This window comes from Cavia porcellus, unplaced genomic scaffold, assembly GCF_034190915.1.
Source record: "Cavia porcellus strain 051 isolate PalLab524CR breed Dunkin Hartley unplaced genomic scaffold, mCavPor4.1 scaffold_40, whole genome shotgun sequence".
Classification (NCBI taxonomy): Eukaryota; Metazoa; Chordata; class Mammalia; order Rodentia; family Caviidae; genus Cavia; species Cavia porcellus.
The window spans coordinates 8,618,495-8,642,022 of NW_026947523.1; the positions used below are offsets into that span (position 1 = coordinate 8,618,495).

General features: G+C 58.0%; 1 protein-coding gene across 1 annotated transcript in view; it reads right to left on the bottom strand.

Annotated features, from left to right (window-relative positions):
• Cacna1i (calcium voltage-gated channel subunit alpha1 I) overlaps window positions 1–17,031 on the bottom strand; it is a 77,953-nt gene extending 60,922 nt beyond the window's left edge. The window contains 1 exon segment of the mRNA XM_063243917.1: window positions 16,775–17,031. Within this exon segment, the coding sequence (XP_063099987.1) occupies window positions 16,775–17,010 (236 nt within the window). The 5' untranslated portion in view covers window positions 17,011–17,031.
• Window positions 17,032–23,528: the final 6,497 nt, after the last annotated feature.

Sequence of the window (23,528 nt, forward strand, 5' to 3'; positions counted from 1 at the left end):
AGCTGCTGCTCCCTGGCTGGCCTCAGCCTGGACCAAGCCAGAAACTGTCCTTAGGTCCCTGCAACCAAGAGACCTAGGGACAATCCTTTTTAATTTTTTTTTTTTTTAAGACAGGATCTCACTATGGAGTCCAGGCTGGCCTTGAATTCTCAGCAAACTCCCTGCCTCAGCCTCCCAAGTGTTGAGATTACAGGCGTGCACCCCAACTAGGGACAATCTCTTAACCCAGCATGGGCAGAGCCTCAGGGGTGCTGGGGAACCAGATAGGGCTACCTCCTGCACCCCAGTTGCTGGAGACCTCCACGCAGTGACTACCACAGTCCAAGCAGTGACTGTGTCCCGTCCCATCATGCCACCTACCAAGTCACAGAACTCAGAGCCCAGTGACCTCAGGGTTTGTGTCCTTCATGCCCTCTCCCCCCCGCCCCCGTGAGATGAGAAAGGTGAATTCTTCTCAGGTCCCCCAACTTCTGTCCCCCATTGTCACTGAGTCAGGGACCCCAGAAAATCTGTTCCTAGCTGAAAAGAGCTCAAGGCTTCAGCACACACAACATAAATGGCTATAGTCAGACTCCTGGGTGAACCTCCGGACCAGGAAGCCTGATCGCCCTTAGAAATGATGACCAGAGCTAGGGGTGGGTTCCTCTTCTCTACAAAAGACCCTCTTCTCCACAGAGACGGTCTCATCCCCCCTCTGACTGCTGCCACTTCCCTTCTCTGACCCAGCTCGACCCTCGAGGCCTACACAGCCCCTTTCCTGACCCAGAACTGGGATGGAGAGCAGCTCATATGTGGTGAGAGCTGTGAGACTAGGGGACCAGGGCACCTAGTCTGGAGTCTCGGGCCAGCCGCTTCCATCTCTGGGCCTCTGAGGCTCCCCCCTGCCCAGCACTGAGCTCCCAAAAATACAGAGGCACCTCCCTCCTTCTCAGCACAGCCTGAAATCCCTCACCAGACTGCAGGGCCCAGCTCCCAGCCAACCCCTCAACCCTACCTCACCTGGCCCCAGCTCACACTCTCCAGCCTCACTGACCTCCGACTGCTCCTCAGCAGCCTTGGGCACATTTAACCTCAGGGCCTTTGCATATGTTACCCACTAACTGGAAATACTCCCCAGGCCCTGCAGGATTGATCCTTTAACTTCACCTGCTCCCAGACACCCTGTGCATCCCTACTGGCCTCCTCCATCCCAGCCTTTCCTTTCTGTCTTTCTAATCACTCATCACCCTGGCCACAACCAGCATGTCCTGGTCATTGTCCCTGTCTGCTTCTAGAACCCACAGTCCAGGGGTCAGCAACTTTGCATTCATGGCTCTAACAGTAACAGGCACCTTGCAGGCCCTTAATAAAGGTTTGCTGAGTGAACATATGGGTCTCTAGGCACCCCGGGGGCACTTAAGTGTTTCCAAGGAAACTTCTGCCCTCCATCCGGCTGGCAACTTGATGGTGCCACCCTCAAGACCCCCATGTAGATGCCCCTCCAGTGGGGTGAGCCCCTCCCTGCAGGGAGACTGGCCTGGTTTCCATGGTAACCACCCCCTCACCCAGTCCTCTCTCACCTTGGGATGCCATTTTCTCTGCACCTCATCTCCACCCCGCTCCTTCCTGTCCCCCCACACTGCCACTCTCCTGCAACAGCCTGTAATTAATTCCAGTCGCTGCCAGGGCCCCCTTCCAGCCTGAGTACTGCTCCGGCAGCAGCTTCATCATTAATTAACTTTCTTGAAGTTCAAACGTTCTAATTACCAGCGAACGTCCCCCATTCCTCCCATTCCCCCCTCCTCAGGCTACTGCTCCTCCTAGCCTCCTCCTCTGTGTCTCTGCCCTTCCTGCAGGGCCCAGCCCACCGTGCACCTAGCAGGGGCTCGCAGGAGCCTAGCAGACCTGCTGTATCCTCCCAGGGTCCTGAGCCCAGCAGGTCAGGAGACCCATTTCACAGATGAGGAAATTGAGGCTGAGGAAATTAGGAACCTCTCCTGGGTCATGGCCTGGAAGTAGAAGATCTGAGATTTACCTCAAGCCTGCTGGACTCCAAGACCAGTGCTCTCCTCTGTGACAAGCAGGAGCCCGTCACTGCCCTGGGTCTCTACTTCCTCCTGGATACCACACCAGCCCCCTCTGGCCTCCGGTTTTGGACTCTGCCCCAACAAGGTGCCCATGCATCAGCCAGCACCTGCCTCAGGCTCCATCTAGGAGTGTGTAAGCAACCCTGCATCCATCCCTCTGCCCACTTGAGAGCAGGCCCCACTCACAAATGAGGAAGCCAAGATGCCAAGGGGGACAGATTGGCCCAAGGTCACCAGGGGCAAAGAGGCCCAGTGAGATATGAAAGCGGGCTGCTTCTCCTGCCCCCAAGCTAATCTATCTTGGCCAGAATCCCCCAGAAGGATGGTCCTGATTACTCCAAGCCTTCCGGGGCTTCTGTCCGCCCCTGAGCCTGACTCCCCGGCCCCCTACACTCTGACCCCAAGAGATATTTCTGGTCCAGTCCCTTGCTAGCTTTGGCATGCATTGAACTTACCATCCCTAAGTACACACTTCAAATACACATTTCCTTCCCTCTAGCAAACTCCTGTTCATCCCTCACAACCCTATCCGGCTTCCCTTAAGGCACCTTTTATCCTCCCCAGGGCAATGCTCAGTCTGCTCTCCGGAAGTGCTCCCTGCTGCCCTGGCCCCGAACACATCACAGTAATGAACTGGGCAGTCACCATGACTATGTACACCAGACACCTTAGGGATATGAGCTTAGCTATCACAGGAGGACAGATGAGGAAGGGGTCTGGGGGGCTGCAGTCACTTGCCCAAGGTCACACAAAGTGGGGACTCTGGCTCAAAGCAGTACCTGGAGGCTCGAAGCAGAACAGGAGAGCTTGCACTTAGGGGTTTCCAGTGGCCCCTGCTGCCTCCCATGGCCAGGTTCAATACTCCGATTGGCATCTGAGGCTGCAAAGTTGGGACCCAGCCATCCAGGTCCCCACTCCTGCCATGGTGACTTGTCACACTGCAGCCCTGCCAGATCCTCACAGTCCGATCCCCCACTGCATGATCAGGCACAGGCAGAGACCAGGCCAACCTCAGCAGTCCTGATGCAGAAAGGACACTCAAGGCCCACTTTCCAGTCCCATGGTCCCTGAGCCACAGCTGCCTTTGCAAAGCCACCTGGGAGGCCTGTGTTTGCCCACAGGTCCAAGCTCCGCATCCGGCCACTCGCTGGAAACAGCCACATGCGGGTCGCTAGAGCCCATTGGAACCCTGACAGCCACGATGAGCATCTCCTAGGCACGCAGACGGAGAACTGGATCAATGGCGATCCAATCGATATGGCTTCCTTGGCAGGCAAAGCCGCCCAACCTTGGGAGAAAACCAACCTGGGGACCTCCCAGCACCCCAGCTCTCCAGTGGGGCTCTGCCCACCCAAAGGGCCTGGATCCTTCCCCACACCCTTCCCTCAGGGCCCCCCAGAGCCTCAGAACCAGGTCCTGAGAGCAGGCAGGGAATTAATGAGGCATATCGAGCGCCTGCTCTGTGCCAGGCACCGGGTTAATGACAGTAATGATGGCCATGATCACAAACATTTCTTAAGTCATCCTGAGTGTGTGTGTGTTTGCCAAGGAGCTGGCTAATCAACTTGCATGCATTATCTCATTTAAATGTGCGGCACACACAACTCACAGAGCAAGAGGTCTGCATAACGAGCTCTGGCAAGTGAAGGTCGGGCCTGGGTCAGTGATTAGCACCGCCATCGGTCCATCTGGCCATGGTTCTGCTGGGTGTCCAGGCCTGTGTGGCATTCGGGGGGCCAGGAAGGGGGACACTCCAGCCCCTGGTCGGCTAAGAGGGAAAATTCACAGCAGGAAACAGCAATGGCCTCCTTGTAAAAGGCCAAGCTGGATCAGAACACGAAACTCCTCCCCACACGCTGCCACAGTCCTGAGAGAAGCCACCGTGCTCACTGGCACCTGCCAGGGCCAGCCAGAAGGGTGAGCTGGTAAAGGGACAGTGCCTGATACCAGAGTGACCCACAGGGCAGCCTCCTCTGCAGCAGTCAGCCAGAGGTTGGTGTGGTTACCATGGAGACCACTCCCTCCCTCCCACAGCTGACAGGCACAGGCTCCCTGATGGGGGGCTCCGGGAAGGCGGTGGGGGCCGGGAGTGTTGCGTTTGGTGGGGGCGGGCAAGTTTGATTTTATCTTTGTCAGATCTGAAATCTGATCCTTTCCCTGGGTAGGGCTCAGTTGTCTAAATAAATCAAGTGAAGGAAGGGGCTGGGGTCTGCAGCCCCTGCCAAGCACTGTCTCTCCTGAGCTCCTACCCTGCACGTAAAGGTGAACAGCACAGGACTGGGTTCCTGGGGGGCCTAGTGTTCCAAACCTGAGCCAGTTTTGTGCTTCTGTAAAGACAGGTCCACAAGCAGCTACAGAGCACCAGCTGTATACCCGGTGTGTACACTGGGCTCTGAGATAGTTTGAGCTCAGCTCCCTCCCTGGAGGTGGCCGGATCAAACCTGTGCCAGGGCCCAGCAGGGAGGGGACTGTGTTGCATGCACTGCAGTGGCCATAGCTACAGCTTCTAGAAGCCCTGTGTTCCGTGCCTCGGACTTTGAGAGAAAGCTCATTCACTCACTTACTCATTGGACTAATCACAGGCAACAGCCACCCCAGAAAGCTGCTCAGTGCATCTACGGAAGCTGACTGAAGACCCAGCCTGGGAGCCCCCCGGCCATCCCAGCATGGGTCACCAGAACCACACTCTCAAGGGTCAAGGCTGTGCTATCATAATGGTCCCAACTAGGGATGAGTTCGCGCCCCAAGGAACATCTGGCCATTCCCAGAGACATGCTTGGTTGTCACAACCTGGAGGGGCCACTTCCTGACATCAAATAGGTCAGGGACACTGCTAAACACCCTACAGTGCACCAGACAGACCTTTCCGGGAAGAATTATCTTGCCCAAAATATCAGCAGGGCTGGGGGGTTGCATTATAAAAAAAGAAAACTGACTTACATGCAGCCATGTGGATAAATCTGTCAGGCACAGAGCAAACAGTGTATGGATCCAGTTATATGAAGGTAAAAAATCAGGCAAGATTAATGTACAGTGAAGGGGAACAGAATACCAGTGACAAAGGAAGCCACCACAGGGGGACGGGGAACCAGGGAGCTTCGGGGGACTGATGAATCCTTGGCCTCCACATAGTGCCAGGAGAGGCGGTGCATTGCTGCACACTAAGATTTGGGACCTCTGCTCTATGCATATTTTACCCCATAAAAATGGAACCAGGCCAGGGCTATAGCTCGGCCGCACAGTACCTGCCTGGCAAGTGTGAGGAACTGAGTTCAATTCCTGGGACCAGAAAAAAAAGAAAGAAAAAGAACCAAGCATAATTGAAGAGCAACCACAAGAGGGAAGATGAAAATTCAATTTTTAAAGAACACAGCAAGCAGGGACCAGCGTGAGCCCCCTCTCCGCCTTCCTTCCCTGCCCCCGGCCTCGGTCCCACTTCTCAGCGTCCCTGTCACATGAGAATTCGCCCCCCGATGCCCAGCAGTTCGCGGTGCCCGGTGTAGATAGCCGTTGTGGAGGTGACAACAAGGAAACCCAGGCGGGCGGACCCGGTCCTGAGGGCCCGCGCCGGGCGGTGGAGACCTGGAGACCTCAGCAGGGGTGAGAGCCCCCCATCACCGAGGCATGGAGGAGGCTAAGGTGACACTTCCGCCCTGCGGGGATCTGCAGCCCGCCTCCCCACCCTAAACTCCTCGTCGCCTCCCTCCCCACAGGCAGCAATCTCCGTGGATCACTGGGGGTCACCGTGGGTCACCCTTCACTGAAGCCCCTCGCACCTGCCCCTGAACACACAGCTGCACCTGTTCGCCCGCAACCCCCTGAGCATGCGCACACGCTCATCCCGCGCACGCGGATACGGCAGGCGCATGCGCCCTGCGTGCTCGCCCCCCTCTCGGCCACGCAGCCCGCAGCCCCAGGCAGGCTGACCTCTTTCGTCCTAGGACGGGCCTCTTAACCTTTCCCGTGCTTCAGCCAGAGACCTCACAAGCCCCTTCTCAGAGTAAAGTCTTAAATATACACTTTTTCTTAAAGGTTTAAGGATATTGAAAAGAAACCAGACATGGTAGCACACACGAGTAATCCCCCGCCCTAGGGAAGCTGAGGCAGGAGGATCACTGTGAGTCTGAGGCCACCCTGGGCTACACAGTAAGACCCTGTTTCTAATACTAAAAAAGAAAGAAAAAAAAAAAGAAGCCAGTTCTGTTAAAAGTTATCCCTCCAAAACAATTTTTTTTGACATTGGGCCTCCCTGTGTAATCCAGGCTGGGCCTGAACTGACCCTGTCACCAGGGTGGCCTCAAGCTCACTGCAGTCCTCCCGCCTCAGTCTCACAGACGCTGGCATTACGGGTGTGCAGCTGAGTTGTCAAAACATTGTTAAAACAAATTTTTGAAGAACGTGCGTGTCTTGTTATCAGCGCGGTAAATAACAAGATCCAGCAGCGGGCCTGACACCAGGTAACAGCCGGTCACCATGATGGATGTACATGATTTTCTGCGTGCTCTACAATGGCCGTGAGGTGACATGAAATTACTGGTGATTTCCACAGGTGACAGTTGCAGAGCTGCATTTAACACCACTGTTGTTTGTCAACTCCATTTTTCAGAGGAAAAGTTCCATATGATATTTCAACCAAAGGTCAGTGAGACAAATGCGCCACTTGTCCCCATCTGAGCTCAAGAATCCCAAGTTAAGACCCGGCTTCTACAAACTCTCCCCTGGGAGGGGCCTGGGAGGTGTGAGTCCCGGACTGGTCCTCTTTGCATTTCCTGGGCCCCAACCCTTCTGCACCAGGTCTCAGCCAGCCACAGTGGCACACGCCTATAGTCCCAGCTGCTCTGGGGCTGAGGCAGGAGGATCACAAATCGGAAGCCAGTCTGAGGAACTTAATGAGACCTTGTCTCAGAATTTAAAATATTGCCATTAATAATAGTAACAAGCACTGAGGATGTAGCTCAGTGGCAGAGCTCTTGCCTAGCAGGCATAAGGCCTTGGGTTCCATCCGCAGCACCAACCGAACAACAACACTAAGAGTAACGGGGTCTTCTCAGGCACCCGGCTGCCCCAGCCTATCCCATCCTGTCCCTCCCCTCCCCGCCCCAATCCACTTCCCTAGCTCATGACCCTGGCTCAGAGGATGCAGAGCCTCTGTCCCAGCCCTGGCCCAGTCACTGCAGAACAGCAGGCCTCCCGGGAACGGCACCAAATGCCTCCATCAACCCCACGTTCTTCCTGTCTCAGATTCACCATGGACCACATCCCCTATCCCACCACCAATCCCCGAAGCTGCCCAGACGAGAGCTCTCCGGACCTCCCTCCCCATCCCCACCCATCTCAGAGGCCTGTCCCTTTCTCCACCCCAACCCCGAGGCTCATCCCCCCCACGCCCCACTGCCCCAGGCTGGCCGCACTCCCGGAACCCCTGCCACCTCTCCCTTCAGCCTTGCCCGCTTTGACACACACTCCACGAGGCAGCCAGACAGCTCTTCAAAACTAAAGCCTTCTACGGTTCCCCACTGCCTTCCGGATCCGTTTCAAGCACCTCGGCTTGGCACTCAGGGCCCACGGTGTTGGCACTCCTGGGCCTTCCGCTCTGTCCACCTCACCCCTGCCCCTACAGTACACTCCATGGGAAGCCTGGCTGCACACCTACCCTGCATGGCATCAAGGGCCAGACCCAGAGAAGAGACGGGCATCGGGAGACCCTGGGGTGTGGCCACACAGAAGGGGAGGACAGTAAGTCGGGTAGCACAGGTGCCCCACAGGGACCTTGAATGGTCACTCGGCAGGTAGCAGGAAACATACAAAGAGAGGGAAGGGTGATGAACAGCATTTGCCAAGCAAGTGAACAGGCTGGATGAGCGGATGGGTCACACGGCTGTGCAGACAGGAGGGCGATGAGGTGGTGAGGTCTGGCGGCAGTGAGGCCAACAGACAACTGGGCAGAGAAATGGTACAAGGTGGGCAGAGGGAGGTGTGCCTGCAAGGCCTGGGTGATGGACAGGAAGTGAGGTGAGCAGATGGGTAGATAAGACATGGGAATACAGATAATGTGCAGATGGATGGAGAGACAGACAGATGAGTGCATGGATAGACAAATGGATGGATGGATGGATGGATGGGTGGATGGGCGGATGGATGGATGGATGGATGGATGGATGGATGGATGGATGGGTGGGTGGATGGATGGATGGATGCATGGATGGATGGGCGGATGGATGGATGGATGGACGGATGGATGGATGGATGGATGGATGGATGCATGGATGGATGGGTGGGTGGGTGGATGGATGGATGGATGGATGGATGGATGGGCGGATGGATGGATGGATGGATGGGTGGATGGATGGATGGATGGATGGATGGATGGATGGGCGGATGGATGGATGGATGCATGGATGGATGGGCGGATGGATGGATGGATGGATGGATGGATGGATGGATGCATGGATGGATGGGCGGATGGATGGATGGATGGACGGATGGATGGATGGATGGATGGATGGATGGATGCATGGATGGATGGGTGGGTGGGTGGATGGATGGATGGATGGATGGATGGATGCATGGATGGATGGATGGATGCATGGATGGATGGGCAGATGGATGGATGGATGGATGGATGGGTGGATGGGCGGATGGATGGATGGATGGATGGATGGGCGGATGGATGGATGGATGGATGGGTGGATGGATGGATGGGCGGATGGATGGATGGATGCATGGATGGATGGGTGGATGGATGGATGGATGGATGGGCGGATGGATGGATGGATGGATGGGTGGATGGATGGATGGGCGGATGGATGGATGGATGGATGGATGGATGGATGGGCAGATGGATGGATAGATGGATGGATGGATGGGTGGATGGATGGATGGATGGATGGATGGATGGGTGGGTGGATGGATGAAGGGATGGATGGATGGGCGGATGGAAGCAAGCATAGATGATGCATGGACTGGCTGATGAAGCACAGAGTGAGAGCACACAGCTGGGTGGATGAGGAACAGACAGATCAATGGATTCACAGGAAAATGACAGGGAAGGAGGCACAGTAAGTGGCAGCTCCAGGATTCAGACACACTCCACCTCTCTCGGAACTTGGCGCCATGTCTCCTGCTTAGCAGATCCCCACTTTTGGTCCCGGGACCTTCCCCCAAGCCCCAGCTCCACACTGTCCCCACACTTCAGGAGCCCACTGAGGCCAGGGCGCCCAACTCCAGCACTCATGATTTCTGGCTGCTAATTCTCTGGGTGTCTTTGTGTTGTGGGCAGAAGGGCAGGGATGGCATCTATGTTGGGGGACTGTCAGCCTTGTGCCGCACCCAAGCAATGACAACCAAACACATCTCCAGACGTGGCCATGTGTCCCATGGGGGGCACAGTCAGCCCTGAATGAAAACCACAGTGACAGCCTGACCTCCCGCCTCCCGATTTTAAGGGTACGGGAACTGACACCCAGAGAGGGGTGGTTGCTTGCCTGTGCTCAGTGGTGTGAACTTGAGAGGGCCCATGCCAGACCCAAGCCCGCACGGGTGGGGCAGCCCACAGCCAGCCACCAGCTGCTTCCCCCTGAGATGGGAATCAGAGAGGCCACGGCCACTGCTCAGGGCCACACAGCAATCGCCGGCAGACAGGACTGGAAATGTGAGCGGTGGCCCCAAGGGGAGCTGGAGAGAGATTAGCAGGAAGACATTCAGACTGGTTTTTAAAAGTATTGATTTCTCCCCGAAGGAAGCAAATGGAGCCATTTGTCTTGTGACAGGAGAGTGACAGGGTCTCAGGAGGCAGCAGGTCGCAGTCCGCTTCCAGCCCTGTCCAGGCGAGGGAGTCTGAATTCCCCAGGAGGGCGACCTGCACATTGGCCCCAGTCAACACCTTTCCCTGTCAGCTGCTGGAGTCACCACTCTAACAGGTGGGGCTACCCAAGTCCCCCCGCTGCCGGATGCCCTGCAGCAGCCCCCAGTGCCACAAAACTAAGTCTGAGCTCTAAACTGGCATGTCACGGCCTGTCTCGCACTGTTCCACTCACGCTAAACTCCTCATTGTTTCCTGCACTATCCCCTCTTCTGCAACGTCCTCCTGCAACTGTTCTGGGAAGCTCCTATTCATGCAGTAAGACCCAGACCAAAAGATCCCCTCTTTCAGGGAGGCTTCACCAACACCCCTATCTGGGTCATGGGCAGCCCTCTCTTTATATAAGTATCTCCATGCCAAAGGACCTGAGGTTGCCTTGTAGGGTCAGTCAGACTTCCTCTGATTGGCTGCCTGGTCCACTCTGATGACCAGTAAGGGTGCAGCATCCATGGGGCTTTAGGAGCATTTTGGGGGATCACGCTTGCCGCTGCCTTTTCTTTCTAGAAAAACGACCTTCTCCTCTCCACATGGAGGGAAAGAGACGATTTTCCAGGCACGTGCTGCTTCTGCAATGCCTGCCGTGCGTCTGGACAGCCCACCAGGCCTGGGCTGGAGGAGCAGGGGGCGCCTCTGCCCTGGGCGGAGCCAGCCCAGTCTGCCCTGACTTTGCCCCTGTCTCCACTGGGGCAGCAACCCTGGGGTAGTCACGCTTCCTCCCTGCGCCTCAATTTCCGAGGCTGTGGGATGCAGTTGGCTCCCTGCGCCGCTACCCCGTGAGGCTGCTGAGCTGGTTGGAGGTCGCAGCAGGGTGGAAAGCACCCTGCAATCTGGAAACTTCTGCATGGGTCCAGGAGATCCAGGCCTGTGCTGGGAGTTGGGGACACGGTGATGGGGACATGAGAGCCACAGGCCTGCCCTGAGCCGGGCTGAGCTAGGCTGTTCTGGGCCAGGGCGGAGCACAGTAAGTTGAGAGTGGGGGAAATAAATAACGCTGATGGGGAGGGAAGCGTCCCTGTCCCTGCGGCACTGGGCCTTCACAGGTGACAAACAGGAGGAAGGCAGGTGGGCAGGGCAAGGTGAGGCCGCGGTCACAGGGCTTTGGGCTCCTGGTCCAGGGCCCACTCCGCTGTGCAGGGGAGGGGAGGGAGGGGAGGGAGGGCGGGGCCAGGTGTCACATGGGCAGGAGGGGTGAGGCCAGGAGCTGCCTGTTCAGACAGTGAGACCTCAGCCTCTCCCAGCGTGACCAAAGAGGAAGGGCCGGCACCGGAGGGCAGCGGGGGAGGCCAAGGGAGGACTTCCTAGGAGCCCCAAGTCCCCCAGACAGGATCCTAGAAGCCGCTAGCTGGTGGCCCAAGGGCCAGTCTGGGGCAGCAGAGCTAAGAGCCACCCCAGGGCCAGGGGAAGTGGCAAGGGAAGAGGTGTCGCCTGCAGTGATGGCCCTGTGCAGTCCCTCTGCATTCATCGCACTCCAGCCCCACCTCCCCCCCTGCACCCGCCAGCACCTGGACCCCTCACACCGCTTCCGGGGCCACAGGGCCCCGCCGCCCGTCTGCCCAGGACCTGCTGGCTCCACGTTCAGCGGCTGCTCATCGCTTACCGGTTCACAGGGCGCTTGCACGAGAACTCTCCTTGAATCCTGATGTCCCCACCCGGGGTCACAATGGGGCTCACGCACACAGGTGCTCAGCAAGGACAAGGACCCTGTCCAAGGCCACAGAGCCAAAAAGCCCAGTGCAAGGCTCCATTCATTCAGGCAACCAATGTGTGACCCCTGAGGTCTCCTCTGGGTCCCCTCATCCCCCAAAGTGACCACAGGGCCTCTGCCTGCACCCGGGCCACGTCCCTGCTCTCCGCAGTACAGGCTCCTTCTCAGGAGATCTGTCCCCGAAGCACGACTCTCCTGGGAGCCACAGGGAGCATCCCTGCCACAAACAGCCACAGCTCTGGTGACGGTGGCCAGTGAATGGGGACAAAGCCCTCGAAAGACACCCTGAGCTTGCGCGCGAGCGGAACAGGACCTGGCCTTGGCCAGACTTCGTGGGGGTCGCACCACCTGCTGTCCTTGGCTGCAGCCGGGGAGGCTCAGGGCACCCCAGGGAGGTGACGGGTCCCGGCTCCTGCCTCCCAGCTCTGGCTGGTCCTCGTGTCCCAGCAGAAAGGGGGCCTCTGCGGCCGGCTGGCTCCACACACACAGCTAATCCTGCCCACGCCGCACAAGGCCTGGCCCAGCACTGGCTGCTGTCGCAGGAGGTCCGGCCCAGGAGGACACAAAGAGGGCCAGGGGCTGCTAAAGCCCTAGCGGTGTCACCAGGTGCAGACTGAGCACCCCGCCCTCTGCGCCAGGAAGCACCCAGCAAACACTGCCCCAGGTGACATGGGGAGAACAGAGAGGGGTCTTCAGGTCACACAGGTGGTGGCATCCTGGACACACGCCGGGGCTGAGGAGGAGCAGGGACACTGGGCTTTTCATCCCAGACCTGCCACATCCGGGCTGTGCAACCTGAAATAAAAGTGACTTGACTTCTCCACACCTCACTTTTCTCATGCATAAAATGGGGCTTTGAGGGCCCCATCTCCAAGATGGCTCTTAAGGTGACACCGGCTACGCTTAGCAGCTTCTGAAAACCTGTCCCCTGACAGCTGACTGAACTCACTCAGCCGGAGGGAGGGCTCCATCACTCCCAGGCAGCTTTACCACCCCAGTTTGACAGGTATGAAAAATGGGGGCTCAGAGAAGTGAAGACACTGGCCCATGGCCACACAGCAACCAGAGGCAGAACCAGCCCCCAGCCTGTCTCCCTAGGGTGCCCAGCGCTGTCCAACACAGCACCCCACCACATCCAGGTGAAGCCGGCGCCTCCCAGCTGACAGCACAACCTAACACCCAGGCCTAGTAGGGACATTTGGGGCAGCAGACCTTTCCTACCCCGGTTGGCAGGCTCCAGGGGGACCCCATGCTGCCACCACTGAGGCCCTCTGTGAGTCAGGCAGTGACTCAGGCCCCGAGGAGCTGAGTCAGGAGCACCAAGCTTCAAAGGTTGGGCCTGGCCCGGCCCTCAGCACAGGGACAGAGCAGAAGACAGGCTGTCAGGAGGCGGGGTCCCCGGGTGCACCCCCGGGCCCTGCTGGAACACAGTGGCACCCACTCCTCCAGGCCCAGCTCTCCTTTGCAGGAGCTGGAAGGTAAGGGGGCTTCCTGGTCCCGGGGACCGAGCTTCGGGGATAAGAGCCCAGTCAGGAGCTCCAGGCGCCCTGGAGACAGCGGGCCCACACAGCACCATCACTGCCACAGCGCCCACAGGCCCTGCCGAGGAGTACCGGGCTAAGCACTTCCCTTGACACGTGCCTCACTGAGGAGTACCAGGTTAAGCACTGCCCAGATGCCCTCCTAGAATACTAGGTTAAGCATGCCCTAAAGGCCTTCCACTAAGAAATATCAGATTAAGCACCACCCCTGACATCTTCCCACTGAGGAATACTAGGCTAAGCACCGCTTGACTCCTCTCCACTGAGAAGCACCAGGTTAAGCACTGCCCTGATCCTCCTACTGAGGCCCAGTGGGAAGGAGGACCCTGGCTGGGGGTTCCCAGAACCTCCACACCTGACGCAGACACCCCTACTCCCATGCCCCCTTCCAGGCCTGACGCCCCCGGCTGCTGCGGGAGTCTCTGCTGCAGGGCCCTGTAGCTGCCAAGGTCCCCCTTGGCTCCTTGGTCCCACCCCACCTGCCCCTGCCCAGCTCAGGGACCTCGGCCACCACGGCCAGTGCCACACCACTGTCCTAACTCCCAGACCCACAGCGCGGGAGCCACCAAGAGTGCACAGCCTTCTTTAGACATCAGGCCTCGGCGGAGATGCAGCTCAGCAGCACCAGCGCCTGCCTGGGGAGCCCGAGGTCCTGAGTTCACTTCCCGGTGGAACTCAGGCTTCTTTGGGCTTTGGACGGCTGCAGAGCGAGTTTGAGGGTCACTGAGCTTACGTCTTCGCTCTGCACTGCCAGGCTCACTCTCAGAAGTGGGGTGGCTCGGCCAGGGGCTCACCACATCCCTACCTGAAGATCAGGCTCAGGCCTGGGCGGCTGCCACCCCCACAGGCCAGGGGCTCTTTCCAGGCAGAGGCAGCCACGCCCAGCTCTGCCCAGGCCCCTTCTCCTCTTCTCTCCACTCCGGGCCAGTCCCATCCTCGTCCCCAGCTCACGGAAAGCGGAGGCAACAGAGGTAGAAGGGGACAGTGACCCCACAGAAAACTGGGACATCTCAGGCAGCCCTCCTTTTTAGGTGGAGGCGCTGGGGCTCCGAGACAGGGGACCTCCCAAAGCCACCCATGCAGTGCACGGGATCAGCCAGACCTGCTGGAGCCTGACCAAGCAGACTCCCAGGCCCAGGCCACCTGCTCATCCTGACCGCCAGGGCTCAGAGAGGTGGAGGGACCAGCTTGAAGCCACACAGCACCCAAGTGGCACAGTCCAAGCCAACTCTTGTCACCGGTGCAGTACAGACCTGAGAGGCTGTTCCAACGTCCCGGTCCTCAGACCGGCTTCTCTTCCCTCGAAGTCACCCTTCTTGCTCCCTCCCCCTGCTGTGAGCCCCTCCATCTCCTCAACACTTCAGACCGATGTCCCCGACTCCCAGCAGTCCTGAGCTCAGTGTCCCGGTCCTCTGTGTCTCCCGTGAAAAATCTCAGAGGGCCTGAGCAGTCCACAGGAAGAGCCAGAACACCCAGCTCTGCCTTCTTCCCTGAGCACCCCATTTCCAAGAGTGGGGAGCCTGAGATCCACCATCACCTCACATCTGTGTTGAGGTGCATGTGCACCCCACGCCCTTTTCTGGGACCAGTCTTGTCACCCCCGTCTGCCTCCCTGGCACCCCAGCATGAGCCCTGGTGGCCTTAAACACCAGCACCCCAGGTAGGCCCTGGTGGGTTCTATTCAGTGACCCCCAAACCACAAGGCCGCCATAGTGTGAGTCTCAACCCCACCCCCAGTTCCAGACTTGGTTTTAAACACTGCAGCTTCCACCAACTCTGAACCCCTCTGGGCTCCTATGCAGCCTGCAAAGCCCAGCAAGGCCCCTGCCACCTCTCAGGCTCCGCCCTCCCCCAGTTTCCCACCTCCCCTACGTGGAGCCCCCTCCCCATCTGACCACCCCATTCCTCAGTGTGACTCCACCACAGCACTGGCCCCACACTCCCCAACAGCACTCAGGCTCCATCCCTCCCCAGTCATCTGCCAGCACCCAGAACTCCACAGCTGATGTGACCACAAACGGGCAGTCCACGGGGCCTCCCTGAGAAGGTAACACCAAAACCATGATTTAAAGGAATCAGTAAAGGCTTCAGCCAGGTACAGAGTGAAGGGAACAGCATTTCAGAGGGGGAAGAGTGTGTGAGGAGCCCCTGGGGTCCAGCAGAGGCCAGGGAAGCACAGCAGGTAAATCGAGGCTGGAGGGGGTGCACAGGGCCTGGTACATGGACCAGGACTTTCCTCTGAACCCCCAAGTCCTGCCAGGGTTGAATGGCTCCCTCCAAGTTTATAAACCGGAACTTCAGTCCCCATGGCAACAGTGTTGGGGGGTGTGACCGAGGGGAGGGGGCTGGCTCAGGGGCCTCAGCCCGGCGAGAGGGAGGGCGGCAGGAGGGAAGCGGCTTGTCGCGGACACAGTGTCGTCCCAGCAGCCAGCGTGGCCCTCTCTGACTCCCCCACAGCGCTGCCTGCTGCGTGCACTGCAGCGTAAGGAGTGAATCTCCACCTCCGCCACCCTCGAGGGGGCTGGAACCCGGGCCTCAGGGCCCCACGCACACGTGGCAGGTAACCTACCCCTGGGCAGCGCCCTGGCCTTGGACTTTATTCTGAGTCAAGGTCTTGCCAAGTTGCCCAGGTGGGGCTCAAACTCGCCATCCTCCTGCCTCAGCCTCCCAAGCAGCTGGGATTACAAGTGTGCGCCTCCGCACTGGGCTCCGGGGTCTCTGTAAGCTGCCCGTGTCAGGTGTCCTGTCACAGCAGCACGCAGGGCATGAGGACGAGTCCCCAGAAGGCGCACACGAGTACACGGGACGCAAATACCTGGGCAGGTGCTGCCCGTGGCCGCTTCCTGGCTCTGGATAGAGCTACGCGGGACCATCAGCTGTCCACCCTCACCCGGGCTCCCTGTCCTGGCTCCCCTCACCGTGTGGTCATCAGCCGTCCACAGCTGGGTCACCGGGAGCCGCAGAGGTCTGACTTATCTGCAGCCCCTGCACACAGCACTGAACCGTCTATGACTTTGCCACTGGTCCGACCTCCGTACCCCGACATCTCCCCTGACCCAACACCCAGGGCCCAATGGCCCGGCCTCGGGTCCCCTCACCAAAGGACATCAAGAGAACAGACCCCCAACTCTGGCTTCCCTCCAGACTCTAATGGCTTGAATGTCAAATGTCCCCCAAGACCCCACACTGACACCAAGCGCAACGCACTCTCCCATGAGCTCCCGCTGCACGGCGGTTGCAAGCCAGGGCCCGAGTGGAGGGCGTGGGTCTCCCGAGCCTCGCCTTGAGGGCCTACCATGTCCCCTGCCCCCTCCTTTCTTTCCTGCCTCCTTCCCCCTCTCCCTGCTCCCCTGCTGCTGTGAGATGAGCTGTTTTCCTCGTCCACGCCCTTCTGCCATGATGCTTCTCCCTGACCGCAGGCCTTCGGGCCACAGAGCCATCAGCTCTGGACGGACCCCCGAATCCGTGAGCCGAAGCAACCTCTCCGCGCCTAGGTCATTCTTCTCAGGTATTCTGCCGACGACCGAGGCAGGAGGCTGCCCCCACATGGCCCCTGGCCCTGGGCAGTGCCCGGCCCACCAGCCGCACGCACAGAGGATATGGGTTACACACCATCTTGATGCACCAGTTCCGGGGGCTGGTGGTCTGTCGCAGGCAGAAAAAGGCCACAGGCGCCAGGTCCGGGTGTGGGACTTCAGGGTCGGCTCCATCCAGGGGCTCCTCCAGGCCCGGAGGGGACGGAGGGGGGCTCTGGGGCCCCGGCTGTTCTGTGATCCCCGGCTCCAAGGCCGGCGCTGCCGCTGCGGATGAGGAGGGCGTCGAGGTGCTCTCAGCCATGTCAGTGCCGCACAGGGAGCCCTGGGGGACAGAGAGGGAGGCATGGAGGGCAAGCCTGGCACCTACTCCCTGACCAGCTTCGGGTCACAAGAATGTGGTTCTGACAGCCCAGTCTTGGGCCCCAAGAGAATTAAAAACATCGTACCATAGTGATCTATGTTTACAGTAGCAGAATTTGTAACAGCCAGATCTTTGAAACAACCTAAATGCTCATCGACTGAGGAAAGGATAAAAAAGATGTGGATATTTTCATGCAGTGGAATACTACTCAGCCAGAAAGAAGGATAAATTGAAGAATTTTATAGGTAAATGGTTGCAACTAAGACCACATTGTAAGTGAAATAAATCAGACACATCGTAAACCAGACACGTGTGTAAACATCGTATTGCCTCCCTGGTGTGAGAAGCTGAAGGGTAAACAAGATCCCAAATGTACCATAGATACCATGAAACGGAACGAAACTGTTCTAAAGGAAAGAGAAACTGGGATGGGAGAAAGGAGAAAAGAAAGAAGGGAAAAGCAAAAAGAACTAGATCTATATACACACAAAATAGTTCTGCTACTAATTTCTCTTTGTTCATTAAAAAGAAAGGGTTGTGTTACTTTTGTTTTGACAATTAAATGCCAATATCTTCTACTCTGAGAAACAAATTAAAAGATCCAATATGCAATACATTAACCTATTATCTCCTATATCTTATTTTGAAAGTTTGGGATTTTTCTTTCTTTAAAATAAATTTTAAGAAAGAATACAATGGTGATTTTTTTCAGTGGTGGGGCTCAAAAGCACACTCTACCCCCGAGCTATCCTGAGTCTTGTTTTTGTTTGGGGGACCAGGAATCAAAATCATGACCTCGCGCTTACCAGTCAATGACTGGAACCCCTGAGCTAAATCCCGGCCCCACACCCCCAGGTTTTGTCCCCCGCACACTAGCGTTGTGCCTGGGGCGTGGCTCAGAGGCAGTGCGTGTGCTTCACATGCACAAAGCCTGGGTTTGATCCCAGCACCAAAATATTAAAAAACAAAAGACGAGAGTTACTGTTTATTGCATCCTTGAAAGTAAAGAAAACCTGTAAAAGGCAACTGCTGCAAATAGACACGGTCAGTCAGGGCGCTGTGGTCTCAGCCAGCCGGGATGAGGATCCAGGAAGCTTCCAGAGCGACCTCTCTGCTCTGCAGATGCACGAACAGAACCGGCAGCCCCCCAGAACACATCACGATGGTGTCCCTCAGCCCAGTGGCAACAGTGTCCTCTCCAGAGTGAATATGCCCATTTGGTAGATGGGAAAACTGAGGCCCAGAGTAGCAAGCAGGTTGCTCAAGCTTTGCCCTGAGCTAAGAATGAAGCAGGAGGGAATCAGAGGCGGGACTCCAGCGCCAGCCCTCCAGATCCATTAAGTGACAAGAGCGACTGGCCTGGCTGGGCTGGCACCTCCCCCTGTAGGCTACCGGTCCCTAAAGACTTGTCTGTGGGGCCCTGGGCCCTAGAGCCCCAGGCTTGGCTGTGGGCACGGAGATGAGGCCCAGATCCCCGGTGCCCACCGCCGCTGCTGGCAGCTGCAGGACTGTGCACCGAGCGCCGCGGCTGATGCGTTTGGACACTTCTCCAGCTCCCAGGGGCAGCGGGCGGAAGCTGGTGCCTCCTGCCACTTCGCCCGGCTGGTCAGCGAGGCAGAGTTTTCTCCAGAGCTTGAGGCTTTGCTCTTGGTTCCAGAAAAACAGCCACAGGCCTTACATAAGCTCCCAGGCACCTTGGCCGGCCACGTGTCACCCACCCAGGCAGACCAGCAGCCTCCCCGCGCGGCTCCAGGTCTCCCACCACCGTGGCGTGACCTCCGTCCTCCTCCTCCTCGGGTGCTGGCTCCTCCTCCAGCCCTCTGCTCACCTCCTGCCCTGCTGGTCCAGCCCCTGCCGCTCCAGCCATTGGTCCAACAGTATTTCCTGATCACCTACTATGTGCAGGCTCTGGGGTTACCCTAATGAACAAGCCAGACTCAGGAGCAGCCCTGGGTGGCCAGAGAATCGGACAGCACCTCAGTCTTTCAGGTTTCCACCACTCTCGCTCTAGGACTCAGTGTCCATCACCCTGACCTATAAGAGGCAGGCACTGAGGTGCTGCCCCTGGAACACACTAGGTGCTCAATCAGTGTTTGCTGGGAAACTGGACAAAAAGGCTTGGGGAGCAAATGAAGGAGGGAGAAAAGTGGAAGGGAGACAGGACCTCGCCTTCTCTACAACAGACATTTCAGGGACAGAGGATGCGAATCAGAGAGCGACGCCCACCCTGTGGCCCACTGGAAGGGCGCTCGGTGGGAGGAACAGCAGCAGCAAAACTGGGCGCTGGAGCAGCTCAGGGCATTAAGGGACAGAAACAGGCTGGGCAGCTGAGCCTGGGCCGAGGAGGACAGGGCGGCAGCAGGGCCCAGAGCGGCCTCGCAGGGGGACCCTGCGTGCAGTGGAGGTGGGGTGGGCCAGGCCCTGGACCTGTTTGGGGCCCCGGGGTGCCGAAAGGGGTGGGGGGCCGCCACCCAGCCCCACCCAGCCCCGCGGAAACCCTGATGCTGGGAAGAGCCGCTGGCCTGCCGCGCAAACCCCTCTCCTCACGCTGGGGGCCGTGGTGCACTCACTTGCTTTTGCCTTTCTGGCTCCTGTTTGAATGTGTCATGATCAGCACCCTGAGAGGCTGAGGCAGGAGGATTGCAAGTTCAAGCCCAGCCTGGACAATTTAGCAACTCAGGGAGACCCTGTTTTAAAATAAATATTCAAAATGGCTGTGTATGCATCTGGGTTCAACCCCCAGCACCAGAGGCAAACCAACAAGTTGTCCTGCTGTCCTCTGCCTGAGCCTGTCCCCTCGAGTCACCGCAGCTCCCATCGCCGACCCAGACCACAGTGACCACCCAGGCTCCACCGCTGGCCCACTCTCCACTCCCCGGGCCCCGGTCCCATGCAGAACCCCCACTTTCCTGCCCCTGCTGCCTGCACACCGTGGCTGGAAGCCCGGGAGGGCCGGCAGCCGGCCCGAGGTGCTGACCAGCAGCAGGAGGAGCCTCACAGAGGCCAGGGCACTCTCTTCAGGGGAAGCGCTGGTGGCTTGCATCAGGCCCCAAGGTCTGAGCTGCTGCCACATTCTAGGACTCCTACCTTTGTTTTGTTTTTGGTGGTTTTGTTTGTTTGGGTCTGGTTTGGTTTGGTTGTTTTTTGAGGCAAGGTCTTATTACAGAGCCAGGCTGGGCTCCAACTTGGAATCCACCTGCCTCAGCCTCCCAAGTGCTAGGCTCACAGGCATGCACCGCTGCTCCACTGCTCCCTGTGATGTTCCGAGGGCCTGACCTTGATATGGGCCTGCCAGGCAGTGGCCTTCATAGGCAGGGAGGGATGACGCAGAACCCACCATGTGTGAGCCCCCCACCTGGAGCCTCCTGGAGCCTCACTTTTTCTCTCCGTAATGTTTAGCCCTTGGGAAGAGGCAATGTGAGGTGGATGAGACACATTCTGGGATACAGGCATGAGGACAACTGTGCCATCCCCAGGGGCTGCTACCCAGCCCTCCCTCTGCCATTCCCATCATTATCACTAACCACCATCATCATCACCATCACCACCACATCACCAGCATCACCATCACCACCATCACCAGCATCACCATCACCACCACATCACTGTCCCCAGCATCACCATAACCAGCATCACCCCCAGGCAGTGGCCAAAGAGCTCCTTGCATCATCTGTGTCAATTCTCTCCACAACACCACGACATTAGCCTTTCATAGAGGAAGAGACCAGAACCCAGGGGAATCCAGCACTGACCAAGGTCTCCCAGTGGCCTGGGGCACAGATTGGTCCCTGCTCAGTTCTTCTAGCTTCCAAACTCGAACACTGAGCCATTACAGTCTCCAACCTGGATCAGTGTCCTGGAAGCAGGTGCCCAGGTCACAGGCCTCCCCTCCAGGCTGAGTCATTAGACAGGAGGGACCCCGTTGCTGGTCCAGACGAAACCCCCAAGTCCTCCCAGGGCAGTGGGAAACCTGACTTCTAGAATCTTCCAGCCAGCACTCAGGCCTCTTAAGAGTCCTTGTGTCTCCAGAGTACAGAGTCCCGAGGCCCAGTGGTGAGTGTGTCTGTGTGTTCACATCAGCAGACAACTTTGTCAACAAGCTCACACCAGGTAATATCACTGCTAGAACAAGCAACACTTTCACTCAGGGGATATGAGAATCCAGGAGTCTCAGAATCAGTGTCTGAGACCCACGTGGCATCTTTAAAGGCCCAGAATATTAACTCCAGTCATCCCGGCAACTATGTGTGACGTTTGGGAGCGTGGGCACCAGAAACTGCGACCTGTTTGAGTCCCAGCTCCAACACCAGGGTGCTGTGGCACAGGGTGGGCCAGAAGTACCCTCGGCTCCCCATCTAGAGATTAGGAGACGCCCGCTCACGGGCAGGGCTGCTGCGAGGTGACCTGGCGACACCCCATGCAGACACACAGACACACAGACACTCACACTCTCACACGGGCAGTGCTGGCTTCAGCAGCCCACACAGGGTCAGCTGCAGACACACACAGGCACACAGACATCATCACACACACAGCCACACACGTGATACACAGTCAACAGGCACATCTTCACGCACACACACAATCACACAGACACACGGATCCACACACGAGGACACAGACCCATTCATACAGCCACACATGGGCACACAGAACACACCAGCCACACACCCGTCACCATGGACACACCCCACATACACACAGAATCTCATAGATACACACACCCTGCACTCAAATGCACAGAACACAGGTGTGTGCATGCACACATCATCAGCGCAGAGCCTGCATCTGTGGTCTCAGAAAAGTCTGCGAGGCTGCGGAGAAGCTGCCTCCCAGAATCCTCCAGCAGGCACCCCGGAGCCTGGAACCCTCTGTCTGCTCCCTCTTCCGCATGACAGCCCTGCAGACACCTGACGACAGCCGCCCACCCCCAACCTCATCTGCCCCAGGCCTCTTGTCACCAGCTCCCCCAGCCACTCCTCAGATGACAATCTCCAGATCCCATGCCTCCCTGGGACCCCTCCTCGGTCCTGCCCTAGCCCACCCACTTCGCCTGCTGCCTGCTCAGGCAGGCCAGAGCTGACACCGGATCTCTTGATGCTGGCTGGAGCTCAGGACGCGCCGGCAGCCAAGCCATGAGCCTGCAGCTCCTCCAGGAATGCGGTCCCGCGCCCTCAGATCCTCTTCAAAGCAGCACAGCCACGCCACGCGCCTCTGACATAAAAAGGGCTAACGTTGGCCCCGCGTGCACAGCCCGACCCTGAACTTGCTGTGGTCCACAGCTGAGCCTGCTTACAGCTGAAACCCCTCTTGGCCCTGTCACCGAAATCAATAGCAGCCCTCCCAGCTTTGCAGTCCCCCGATCAATGAATTAGATCAGCACCTCCCGGGACAGCTAACAAATCACAGCCCACACGTTTGTGCGAGTGAGTGTATGTGTGTGTGTGTGTGTGTGTGTGTGTGTGTGTGTATGTGTGTGAGTGGGGGGGGCCTAGTATATGCTAAGATGCTATGATAGCCAGAACTTGTGCTTTCTCCATCTACCAGGGAGGAAACTGAGGCACAAAGAAGCAAAGAGATTTTCCCAAGGTCAAGAGCCCTTTGGAGGTGGGATATAGCTCAGCGGCACCGCCCCTGCCGCCCCATCCTAAGGTCGTGAGTTCAATTCTCAGTACAAAAAAAGAGCCCCTCGGAGGAAGATCCAGGACTCCAGCCTCCCTGCCGCCCTGAGTACCCACCCACATGTCTGTCGCCGGGCCCTAGGCCATGTGCTGGCCAGCTAGGCCACTTGGAATCCCCATTGGTGAGTCTGGACACCCCCAGCAGGGCCTCTGCTGATCAGCTTTTACTCACCCTGTGGTAATTAGGGTTTTGGTCTTACTTCAGCTAACAAAAGTCAGGGTGCAGTGTGCCCTGCTGGAGGGGGTCCAGGCTGCAGCTCACCTGCCCCGTGTCACTAGGTCTCCACAAGCTTTGCTTCTTTTTGTGTAAAATGCCAAGGATTTTATACCCCTGGCAATTGAGATAGCAGACGGGAAGAAATTCGCAAAGCACCTTATAATGAGAGGAGAACGGGGCCCACGATAGGCACTGGGGCACCTTCTCGGCCTGAGAAGCCTCTGAGGTGGAAGGCGTTACATTACCCCGCCTGGAAACACGCCAAGCCTCCGGGGACGCTGCTGACCCGTCCCTCTGGGCCACAGTCACAGACTCGCTCCTCCCTCTCTGTCCACACAGGAAGCTGAGCCCCTGGTCCAGCGCATGTGGCCCATGCAGAGTGGCCGTGGCTGGTCTGGAGGGCAGCAACAGCAGAGACAGGAGCCCGCTGCCCTTCCAGGAATGTGTCCTTAGCCAGACAGTGCTGGCTGAGTCCAGGACAAGGGAACAGCACACAGAAGCAATGGGGGAGGTGAGGGACAAGAACTCCCTGAAACAGGGCTGCCTGCTGAGAGGCTGTG